The sequence below is a fragment of the Ranitomeya variabilis genome, chromosome 2, assembly GCF_051348905.1.
Source record: "Ranitomeya variabilis isolate aRanVar5 chromosome 2, aRanVar5.hap1, whole genome shotgun sequence".
Classification (NCBI taxonomy): Eukaryota; Metazoa; Chordata; class Amphibia; order Anura; family Dendrobatidae; genus Ranitomeya; species Ranitomeya variabilis.
Window position 1 is genome coordinate 634,505,034 of NC_135233.1, and position 12,952 is coordinate 634,517,985.

Consider the following 12,952-nt stretch of genomic DNA (forward strand, 5'->3'; position numbering starts at 1 on the left):
AGGTGCAGATGAAAGTGCAGGTTCCTTCATCAGGTGGGGGGGCATACTCGTTGGCGACGTCACTGGCACAGGGCCCCTCAGAGTACGCAAAAGTGTCGCTGCTGGTGGGAGGCGCCCCCGCCATGCAAACACACATCGCTGTACTTTGAGGGGCCCTGTGCCAGTGCCAATGCGAACGAGTGGGCCCCCCCTGCTTGCTCAGGATCACAGCACTTGCAACGTTGAAATACTTACCTTTCCCTGCAACACCGCCGTGACGTAGTCCGCATTTCCTGGGCCCACGAAAAACTTGAGCCGGCCCTACTCCCCCCACAACTTTTGCCAAATGACCCCCAATTCCCTATGCCCAACTATTATTATAAAGTTAATTAAGATTGACAAGCTTCAGAAACAAGAATGGATGTTTTTGGCATTAAAATGGGCACTGTAGGTGTTTTCCTGGCCTCCACTCACTGCCGACTATGCTTCCCCATTGACTTGCATTGGGTTTCGTGTTTCGGTCGATCCCCGACTTTTAGCGATAATCGGCCGACTGCACTCGACTCGACTCTGGACAAAATCGGGTTTCACAAAACCCGACTCGATCTTAAAAAAATGAAAGTCGCTCAACTCTAGTATGGAGGTCAGAAGGTCACTGTATAGATCAGGTGAAGGAAATGACTTTAACTCTAATGGAGCTAGGATGGGTGGTTAACACCCTCAAGTCGAAGTTAGTACCAAAAAAGGTACAATCCTTCCTCGGGTAGGTACTGGACTCCAAACACTGACTTTGCCTCCTGCCAGAGAGCAAAATTGTCACGATAAGGGGTTTGGTTCTGTCAGCAATACAACAGCCCATAATGACACTGAGAAGGGCGATGTCTCTGCTAGGCTCTCTAACATCTTCTATACCGGCAGTAGGATGGGCACAGTTTGACCTAAGGCAGTTACAGTGGGAGGTGCTGTCAGTGCAGAGATCATTGAAAGGACATTTGGAAGGAAAAATACATCTTTCCTTGATTGTGAGAGATTCCCTAACCTGGTGGACTGTAAGAGTGCATATGGCATCGGGGGTCCAGTGGCTAAGACCAGTGGAAGATGTGATCATGACCGATGTGAGTGATACGGGATGGGGAGCACATTTAAGGTCCCACGCAGTGCAGGGAACATGGTCTTCTCTAGAAAGAGATCAGGGTTCAAGTATGAAGGAACTGTGGGCTGTGGAAAAGGTCTTGAGACATTTTCTCCCCTTGCTTCGAGGCCGCCATACCCGGTCATGTCAGACAATCGAGCGGTGTGGTGGCTTATATCAGCCGCCAGGGGGGAACAAGATCCTGTTAGCAGAACAACACCTGCTATCTCTTACGGCACTTCACATAAGGAGCATCGAAAGTACAAAGGCAGACTTCCTGAGTTGCAGGGAATTGAAACAGGGAGAATGGTCCCTGAACCCCCGAGTGTTCCAGCAGATAGTACAGGCCTGGGGCAGGCCAGTGATAGACCTATTTTCCACCATACACGACAGGAAAGTCAGGAATTTCTGCTCACTAAATCCATCAGAAAATCCGTTTGCGGTAGATGCCCTGCACATACCCTGAAAATTTACCCTGGCCTACGTATTTCCCCCGATAGCAATGATTCTGACTGTACTGAGGAAGATCAGAGAGGATCAGGTGAGGGTGATCCTCATTGCTCCATTTTGGCCGAGGAGACCATGGTTTTCCCTTCTAAGGCAGATGTCAGTTTCAGATCCATGGATTTTACCAGAGATTCCAGACCTACTTACCCAGTACGCCACTCTCAGGTGAAGGACTTCCATCTGACAGCATGGAGTTTGAGAGGGTGTTACTGAGTCGCTCGGGTTTTCTCCAGGGCTAGTCTCCACCCTGTTGAAGAGTAGGAAGCTGATTGCATCGAGAATCTATGGTAGAACATGGAGAAAATTTTTAGAGTTCCTGAGTCAACCTTTGGGGGAGGAAGCACCAGTGGGGCCTATTCTAGAGTTTCTACAGACAGGATTACAACTTGGGTTAGCAACTAGTACACTCAAGGTTCAGGTTTCGGCCTTGGGGGCCTTGTATAATTGCAACCTGGCATCCAATAGATGGGTGTCCCATTTCATAAGGTCCTGTAGTAGCTCTAGACCGGTTATAGTATCAAAAATTCCTCCCTGGGATCTGAATCTAGTCTTAGAGGCTTTAACCAGAGACCCATTTGAGCCCTTACAGCAGTTGTCACCAAAATTCCTCATGCTTAAAACGGTGTTGCTAGTAGCCCTAACATCAGCCCATAGGGTGAGCGACTTACAGGCCCTATCTATAGGCCATGTATACACTCAGGTTTTCGAGGACAGGGTAGTTCTAAGACCAGATCCAGCATATCTTCCCAAGGTAGTTCTTAAGTTGCAAAGGAGCCAGGAGATCACCTTGCCATCATTTTGTAATAACCATAGGAATCCAGGGAAGGAGAAGTTCCATACTTTAGACGTGAGAAGGTCCATGTTGTGCTACATGTCTATGACTAGTCAGTGGAGGAAAGATCAGTCCCTATTTGTAGCCTTCCAGCGTAGCAGAAAGGGGTACGGTGTATCTAAATGTACCATTGCCAGATGGATCGAGTGGCGCTCCAGTTCATGAAGGCATCAAGGCTCACTTCACCAGAGCTGTGGCTACCTCCTGGGCAGAGAAGGCAGAGGTATCAATTGATCAGATATGTAAGGCTGCTATCTGGTCCTCACCATATGCCTTCTTTAGACACTACCGACTAGATCTATCGTCCTCTGCTGACCTAACATTTGGTAGAAGGGTGCTGCAAGTGGTGGTCCCTCCCTAAGGTTTTTCATTCTCCAAAAGTCTCTCAGGTGTGCTATCATGGGGGAAGAGAAAACACCAAGGTTACTTACTGGTAGCCGTTTTTTCCAGAGCCCATGACAGCACCTGTATATTCCACCCCCCTTTTCACTCCTTTGGTGTGCACTATAGTTCGGGATGTTTTTTTGTTAATATAATGTGGTGATAGTTTGCCATGTGAACTAACCAGGGGACCTCTCATGCTCTGTAAACCAACTGAAGCGAGGGAGAGGTACCTCCCTTTTATTTTCAGTAGGGTTCCTGTCCTGACTGGGTGGATCCCTTCTCTCAGGTGTGCTGTCTTGGGTTCCGTAAAAACAGGCTACAGATAAGTAACTTTGGTGTTTTTCACATGCGTATTCGATCTGCGTGTAAAATTGCAGCATGCTGCGATTGTACGCACAAATCGTCAGAGACTCGCCAATGTAAGCCTATGGGTGCGAGAAAAACTCGGACACCTCACGCACCATTCATCTAGCTTGCGAGAAATACACAAACATTCTCCTCATTTCAGCCCATTGAGCTATTAAATTCAAAGGGGAAAATCGGTGAGAAATGTAAAGCCATACGGATGTCATATGGAAACATAGGTGAGAGAAAATTGCATCATCATATTGCAAACGCATTACACACGGATGACCATACGGAGAACACTTGTGCGACTCTCGGCAGGGAGACCGATTTTCCATACGTTTAGTGTGACGCTGGCCTAACACATTCTCCTGCTAGATTACAGCCAGTGAAATTACTATGCTTGCTGCTCAGCTACTTTGCCAGGGAATAGTAGGACTGCTGCATACTTCAGATCTCATGCACCTGAGTACATACAATGATTCAGTTTATACATAATACACCATGCACACATTTACATTTCTAGTTTTGCAATTAAATGATATTTAGAGGTTTTTTTTTAAATGAGACAGTTTACCTTTCTTTTAAATTGGTTCAGATCTATATATTGTCTTGAGGTAAAAGCGTTTATTACTAGTGTTGAGCATTCCGATACCGCAAGTATCGGGTATCGGCCGATACTTGCGGGTATTGGAATTCCGATACCGAGATCCGATACTTTTGTGGTATCGGGTATCGGTATCGAAACAACATTAATGTGTAAAAGAAAGAATTAAAATAAAAAATATTGCTATACTCACCTCTCCGACGCAGCCTGGACCTCACCGAGGGAACCGGCAGCGTTGTTTGCTTAAAATGCGCGCTTTTCCTTCCTTCCGTGACGTCACGGCTTCTGATTGGTCGCTTGCCGCCCATGTGGCCGCGACGCGACCAATCACAGCAAGCCGTGACGTAATTTTCAGGTCCTTCTAGGCATTCAGTATTTTAAAATTACGTTCCGGCTTTGTGATTGGTCGCGTCGCGGTCACATGGGCGACGCGACCAATCACAAGCCGTGACGTCACGGGAGGCAGGAGACGCGCGCATTTTAAAATGCGCGCGTGTCCAGCCTCCCGTGACGTCACGGCTTGTGATTGGTCGCGTCGCCCATGTGACCGCGACGCGACCAATCACAAGCCAGAACGTAATTTTAAAATCCTGAAGGACCTGAAATTACGTCACGGCTTGCTGTGATTGGTCGCGTCGCAGCCACATGGGCGGCAAGCGACCAATCAGAAGCCGTGACGTCACGGAAGGAAGGAAAAGCGCGCATTTTAAGCAAACAACGCTGCCGGTTCCCTCGGTGAGGTGAGTATAGCAATATTTTTTATTTTAATTCTTTATTTTACACATTAATATGGTTCCCAGGGCCTGAAGGAGAGTTTCCTCTCCTTCAGACTCTGGGAACCATCAGGAATACCGTCCGATACTTGAGTCCCATTGACTTGTATTGGTATCGGGTATCGGTATCGGATTGGATCCGATACTTTGCCGGTATCGGCCGATACTTTCCGATACCGATACTTTCAAGTATCAGACGGTATCGCTCAACACTATTTATTACTCATGTTAATGTATGATTATTTGATTATTTTCTTTGCTGCTGTTTTAATTCAAATAATTTTACACAAAAATAACAATACAGTTTTCATTTTATTATAATAGATATAAGAACTGCCAAAAGTGTAAGTGGAAGAAGTATAAATTTGGCTTTGTCATACAGAGGTCGTCAAGCTCTCCAAGCTGTTGGTTTAGAAGACAAGGTAAATACCTTAAAAAATCTGTCTTGTTTCAAAACCAAATTCTGTAGAATAATTGTAATTGTTGAGGTTCATTTGTTTGGAGTACTCAGCATTAACCCCTTAGTGACCAAGTTAATTTTGACCTTAACCCCTTCACCCCCAAGGGTGGTTTGCACGTTAATGACCGGGCCAATTTTTACAATTCTGACCACTGTCCCTTTATGAGGTTATAACTCTGGAACGCTTCAACGGATCTTGGCGATTCTGACATTGTTTTCTCGTGACATATTGTACTTCATGATAGTGGTAAAATTTATTTGATATTACCTGCGTTTATTTGCAAAAAAAATGGAAATTTGACGAAAATTTTGAAAATTTTGCAATTTTCCAACTTTTAATTTTTATGCCCTTAAATCACAGAGATATGTCACACAAAATACTTAATAAGTAACATTTCCCACATGTCTACTTTACATCAGCACAATTTTGGAACCAAAATTTTTTTTTGTTAGGGAGTTATAAGGGTTAAAAGTTGACCAGCAATTTCTCATTTTTACAACACCATTTTTTTTTAGGGACCACATCTCATTTGAAGTCATTTTGAGGGGTCTATATGATAGAAAATACCCAAGTGTGACACCATTCTAAAAACTGCACCCCTCAAGGTGCTCAAAACCATATTCAAGAAGTTTATTAACCCTTCTGGTGCTTCACAGGAATTTTTGGAATGTTTAAATAAAAATGAACATTTAACTTTTTTTCACACAAAATTTACTTCAGCTCCAATTTGTTTTATTTTACCAAGGGTAACAGGAGAAAATGGACCCCAAAAGTTGTTGTACAATTTGTCCTGAGTACGCCGATAACCCATATGTGGGGGTAAACCACTGTTTGGGCGCATGACAGAGCTCGGAAGCGAAGGAGCGCCATTTGACTTTTCAATGCAAAATTGACTGGAATTGAGATGGGACGCCATGTTGCGTTTGGGGAGCCCCTGATGTGCCTAATCATTGAAACCCCCCACAAGTGACACCATTTTGGAAAGTAGACCCCCTAAGGAACTTATCTAGAGGTGTGGTGAGCACTTTGACCCACCAAGTGCTTCACAGAAGTTTATAATGCAGAACCGTAAAAATAAAAAATCATATTTTTTCACAAAAATTATTTTTCACCCCCAATTTTTTATTTTCCCAAGGGTAAGAGAAGAGATTGGACCCCAAAAGTTGTTGTACAATTTGTCCTGAGTACGCTGATACCCCATATGTGGGGGTAAACCACTGTTTGGGCGCATGGGAGAGCTCGGAAGGGAAGTAGCACCGTTTGACTTTTCAATGCAAAATTGACAGGAATTGAGATGGGACGCCATGTTGCGTTTGGAGAGCCACTGATGTGCCTAAACATTGAAAGCCCCCACAAGTGACACCATTTTGGAAAGTAGACCCCCTAAGGAACTTATCTAGATGTGTTTTGAGCGCTTTGACCCACCAAGGGCTTCACAGAAGTCAATAATGCAGAGCCGTAAAAATAAAACAAAAATTTTTTCCCACAAAAATTATTTTTTTAGCCCCCAGTTTTGTATTTTCCCAAGGGTAGCAGGAGAAATTGGACCCCAAAATTTGTTGTCCAATTTGTCCTGAGTGCGCTGATACCCCAAATGTGGGGGGGAACCACCGTTTGGACGCATGGAAGGGCTCGGAAGTGAAGGAGCGCCATTTGGAATGCAGACTTAGATGGAATGGTCTGCAGGCGTCACATTGCGTTTGCAGAGCCCCTAATGTACCTAAACAGTAGAAACCCCCCACAAGTGACACCATGTTGGAAAGTAGACCCCGTAAGGAACTTATCTAGATGTGTGGTGAGTGCTTTGACCCACCAAGGGCTTCACAGAAGTTTATAATGCAGAGCTGTAAAAATAAAACAAAAATTTTTTCCCACAAAAATTATTTTTCAGCCCCCAGTTTTGTATTTTCCCGAGGGTAGCAGGAGAAATTGGACCCCAAAATTTGTTGTCCAATTTGTCCTGAGTGCGCTGATACCCCATATGTGGGGGGGAACCACCGTTTGGACGCATGGAAGGGCTCGGAAGTGAAGGAGCGCCATTTGGAATGCAGACTTAGATGGAATGGTCTGCAGGCGTCACATTGCGTTTGCAGAGCCCCTAATGTACCTAAACAGTAGAAACCCCCCACAAGTGACACCATGTTGGAAAGTAGACCCCCTAAGGAACTTATCTAGATGTGTGGTGAGTGCTTTGACCCACCAAGGGCTTCACAGAAGTTTATAATGCAGAGCCGTAAAAATAAAACAAAAATTTTTTCCCACAAAAATTATTTTTCAGCCCCCAGTTTTGTATTTTCCCGAGGGTAACAGGAGAAATTGGACCCCAAAAGTTGTTGTCCAATTTGTCCTGAGTGCGCTGATACCCCATATGTGGGGAGAACCACCGTTTGGATGCATGGGAGGGCTCGGAAGGGAAGGAGCGCCATTTGGAATGCAGACTTAGATGGAATGGTCTGCAGGCGTCACATTGCGTTTGCAGAGCCCCTAATGTACCTAAACAGTAGAAGCCCCGCACAAGTGACCCCATTTTGGAAACTAGACCCCCCAAGGAACTTATCTAGATGTGTTGTAAGAACTTTGAACCCCCAAGTGTTTCACTACAGTTTATAACGCAGAGCCGTGAAAATAAAAAATCCTTTTTTTTCCCACAAAAATTATTTTTTAGCCCCAGTTTTGTATTTTCCCAGGGGTAACAGGAGAAATTGGACCCCAAAGGTTGTTGTCCTATTTGTCCTGAGTACGCTGATACCCCATATGTTGGGGTAAACCCCTGTTTGGGCACACGGGAGAGCTCGGAAGGGAAGGAGCACTGTTTTACTTTTTCAACGCAGAATTGGCTGGAATTGAGATCGGACGCCATGTCGCGTTTAGAGAGCCCCTGATGTGCCGAAACAGTGGAAACCCCCCAATTATAACTGAAACCCTAATCCAAACACACCCCTAACCCTAATCCCAACAGTAACCCTAACCACACCTCTAACCCTGACACACCCCTAACCCTAATCCCAACCCTATTCCCAACCGTAAATGTAATCTAAACCCTAACCGTAACTTTAGCCCCAACCCTAACCCTATCTTTAGCCCCAACCCTAACTGTAGCCTTAACCCTAGCCCCAACCCTAGCCCTAACCCTAACCCTAATGGGAAAATGGAAATAAATACATTTTTTTTATTTTTCCCTAACTAAGGGGGTGATGAAGGGGGGTTTGATTTACTTTTATAGCGAGTTTTTTAGCGGATTTTTATGATTGGCAGCCGTCACACACTGAAAGACGCTTTTTATTGCAAAAAATATTTTTTGCGTTACCACATTTTGAGAGCTATAAATTTTCCATATTTTGGTCCACAGAGTCATGTGAGGTCTTGTTTTTTGTGGGACAAGTTGACGTTTTTATTGGTAACTTTTTGGGCACGTCACATTTTTTGATCGCTTTTTATTCCGATTTTTGTGAGGCAGAATGACCAAAAACCAGCTATTCATGAATTTCTTTTGGGGGAGGCGTTTATACTGTTCCGCGTTTGGTAAAATTGATAAAGCAGTTTTATTCTTCGGGTCAGTACGATTACAGCGATACCTCATTTATATTATTTTTTTATGTTTTGGCGCTTTTATACGATAAAAACTATTTTATGGAAAAAATAATTATTTTTGCATCGCTTTATTCTCAGGACTATAACTTTTTTATTTTTTTGCTGATCATGCTGTATGGCGGCTCGTTATTTGCGGGACAAGATGTTGCTTTCAGCGGTACCATGGTTATTTATATCTGTCTTTTTGATCGCGTGTTATTCCACTTTTTGTTCGGCGGTATGATAATAAAGCGTTGTTTTTTGCCTCGTTTTTTTTTTTCTTCTTACGGTGTTTACTGAAGGGGTTAACTAGTGGGCCAGTTTTATAGGTCGGGTCGTTACGGACGCGGCGATACTAAATATGTGTACTTTTATTGTTTTGTTTTTTTTATTTAGATAAAGAAATGTATTTATGGGAATAATATATATTTTTTTTTTTCATTATTTTGGAATATTTTTTTTTTTTTTTTTTTTTACACATTTTGAAATTTTTTTTTTTACTTTTTTACTTTGCCCCAGGGGGGGACAATACAGATCGGTGATCTGCCAGTTTGCATAGCACTCTGACAGATCACCGATCTGAGAGAAGTGCAGGCTGCTTCACAGTGCCTGCTCTGAGCAGGATTCTGTGAAGCCACCTCCCTCCCAGCAGGACCCGGATCCGCGGCCATCTTGGATCCGGGTCTGGAGCAGGAAGGGAGGGAGGTAAGACCCTCGCAGCAACGCAATCACATCGCGTTGCTGCGGGGGGCTCAGGGAAGCCCGCAGGGAGCCCCCTCCCTGCGCGATGCTTCCCTGCACCGCCGGCACATCGCGATCATGTTTGATCGCGGTGTGCCGGGGGTTAATGTGCCGGGAGCGGTCCGTGACCGCTCCTGGCACATAGTGCCGGATGTCAGCTGCGATAGGCAGCTGACACCCGGCCGCGATCGGCCGCGCTCCCCCCGTGAGCGCCGCCGATCGCGCTGGACGTACTATCCCGTCGGTGGTCATACGGGCCCACCCCACCTCGACGGGATAGTACGTCCGATGTCAGGAAGGGGTTAATGACCTAGCCAAATTTTAAAATTCTGACTCGTGTCACATTGAGGTAATAACTCTGTAACGCTTCAACCAATCCCACTGATTTTGTTTTCTTGTGATATACTATACTTCATAATAGTGGTAACTAGGGTTGAGTGACTTTTGCTTTTTTAGGATCGAGTCGGGTTTCGTGACTGTCTCGAAAGTCGGATCGTGTGAAATCGGCCGATTATTGTGAAAAGTCGGGGGCCGACCGAAACACGAAACCCAATGCAAGTCAATGGGGATTGATTTTTTTTTTTTTTCCTCTCTCTCTCTCTCTCTCTCTCTCTCTCTCTTTCCTCCGTCCCTGCAAAATTTGTGTTTCACTGTGGGAATCGCTATATCCCAAACGTTAAGATGGCGCTTTTACCCCTTGAGACACCGCACAAAGCGAGCCGGAACCCATGTCATCACGCTGCACACACTCCTTCATTGGCTGAAAAAAATGGCGGGGAAAGCGTCATACGAAACGCGACTTTGGCGCGAAAATCGCCGACCGTGTGGCCGATCCCACGCTGGGGTCGGGCCAAAAGTCGGCGACTTTTGAAAATGACCGATCCGTTTCGCTCAACCCTAGTGGTAACATTTATGTTATGACTTATGTCTATTTATGAAAAAAATTATTTGCAAAAATTTTGAAAATTTTTAAACTTTGAATTTTTGTGCCCTCAAATCACAGAGTTATGTCACACAAAACAGTTATTAACATTTACCACATGTCTAGTTTACATCAGCACAATTTTGGAAACATCTTTTTTTGTTAGGAAGTTAGAAGGGTTAAAAGTTGACCAGCGATTTCTAATTTTTCTAACTAAATTTACAAAACTATTTATTTTAGGGACCACATCACATTTGAAGTGACTTTCAGGGTCCTATATGACAGAAAATACCCAAATGTGATACCATTCTAAAATCTGAATCCTCAAAATACTCAAAACCACATTCAAGAAGTTTATTAACCCTTCAGTTGCTTCACGAGAACTGAAGCAATGTTGAAGTAAAAAATGAACAGCACCATTTGACTTTTTGAACATAAAAATGTCCCGACTCTAACCCTAGCCTTGGCTTTAACCCCAGCCTCATTTGTTGAATAATGGCGATCACATGACAGGTGACTGTAAAAACCAGCCCTGATCATATTATTATTATTATTATTATTATTATTCATTTATATAGCACCATTAATTCCATGGTGCTGTACAGGAGAAAGGGGTTACGTACAGAGTTTTACATATCGTTTACAGTAAACAAATTTACAATGACAGACTGGTACAGAGGGGAAAGGACCCTGTCCTTGCGGACTTACATTCTACGGGATAATGGGGAAGAGACAGAAGGTTGGGGTTGCGGCATCTCTGGTGGTGGTGAGGCGGCAGCTCTGGTGGTTCTTGTCATATAGTGTTGTACAGAATGTGATTTACTGTATAGCAGCCAGTACATAGGAAATGTATTATCAGAGACTTACTGTATGTAGTTATATACCCAAGTTGCATCATACTGTATACTTTCTCTGTTAGTTGTGAAGTATCAGCTGTGTTATTATTTGGCCCAATACTTATCTGTGTCATTTGTATTCTTATAGTTTAACCGCGTTTACAATACCTGTTTACCATTAAACAAGTTAGACTACAGAGAACAGTCTGCTTATTTGGAAGACAGAAGTGGTTTATGCTGTATGTTGGATCACACACCGTATCAACGTGTATGAAGACAGAACAATCCTTTTCTTTGATTTGTCATCAATTTTCCTCCTGCGGCAACATCTAGGGAGGTTGGCTACATCCCCATGGATCTTAAATTTCTGAATAATATGTGCAGCTGTAGTCACAGGAACATCAAGCTGCTGGGAGACGGTCTTATACCTTTTACCATTAACATGTTTGTCTATAATTTCTATTCTCCTGAGACAACTGTTCCTTTACTTCCTCTGGTCCATGTTGAGTGTGATTCACACCATGTAACTAAACAACACAGTGAGTATCTGCAGCCCTATATACAAACCCACCGATTCCATGATTGTATACACCTGTGATGCTAATTAGTGGACACACTGTGATTTAACATGTCCCTTTTGTCACATTATTTTCAGGGGTTCCATCATTTCCGTCCAGGCCTATTTCATGAGTTTTATTTATTTTTTTTTTATTTTGTGGAAGCATGGTTGAAAAGCAATGTCTGACTTTCATTTGTTCATTTTCATAGATTTTTAATCTATTATTACTTTTGTCAGATTCATGTTATTTCTGTGACCATTGTTGGTTTTTCTGTCATTAAACGAGGGGTACCAACAATTTTGACCACGTGTGTACAGTATGAGCCTATAGGTGATATATGCTACTGTTTGTGACATACTTTGCCGGCACCAATGCTGGGAAATCTCTTAAATATATACTTTTTGCTGTACACTGCAAACACCATGTAGATGCACCATGAGGGTCTGCTAATGTTTCTATTATTACATGGGCTATAACAATTGTAATTTTGAATGTGTAACAAATTAACAAATTTCTTTAATTTATCAACAACTGAGGTGTAGCCTATTGATTTTTTTTCATAAAGGGCTCGAGCCCCTAGAACGTCCACATATACTGTCAGATTACATCTATCACTCTCCGGGAACCTTGGTTTGAAATAAATTGTTCCCTTAAGATAATGTATGAGATGTATATTTCTACTGCTGTAGTTTTGGGTCTTAGGCTGGTTTCACACTTGCGTTTTGATCTGCAGCGTTTTAAAAAAAAACGCATGTGGTGAAAAAACGCATGTAAACGCGGCAAAACGCCGCGTTTTTTTGACGCATGCGTTTTTGCGGCAAAAAAAAATTTGCGGCAAAATGCGGCGTTTTCCCGCGTTTGCGTTTTTGAAACGCATGCTGAGAAGTGTGTGACAGCTACCAATCATCAAAATCAACTAGAAAACACACTATTAATATAATTAGCTAGGGTTAGGGTTAGGGGTAGCTTTTTATTAGAATGTCCTGGTCACCAGGTCACTGATAAGCCACCCCCCACCATCAAGGTGATAAAGGGATCCAAACCCTAACCCTAACCATAACCCTTGGGATCCTAACCCTAACCCTACCCCTAACCCTAACCCTAACCATAACCCTTGGGATCCTAACCCTAACCCTACCCCTAACCCTAACCATAACCCTTGGGATCCTAACCCTAACCCTACCCCTAACCCTAACCCTACCCCTAACCCTAACCATAACCCTTGGGATCCTAACCCTAACCCTAACCCTACCCCTAACCCTAACCATAACCCTAGGGATCCTAACCCTAACCCTAAGGGTTA

General features: G+C 43.6%; 1 protein-coding gene across 1 annotated transcript in view; it reads left to right on the forward strand.

Moving 5' to 3' along the window:
* KMO (kynurenine 3-monooxygenase) overlaps positions 1-12,952 on the forward strand; it is a 705,013-nt gene that overhangs the window by 212,483 nt on the left and 479,578 nt on the right. The window contains exon 3 of the mRNA XM_077292788.1: positions 4,884-4,981. Coding sequence (XP_077148903.1) covers positions 4,884-4,981 — 98 coding nt within the window. The remainder of the gene's footprint in view (positions 1-4,883; positions 4,982-12,952) is intronic.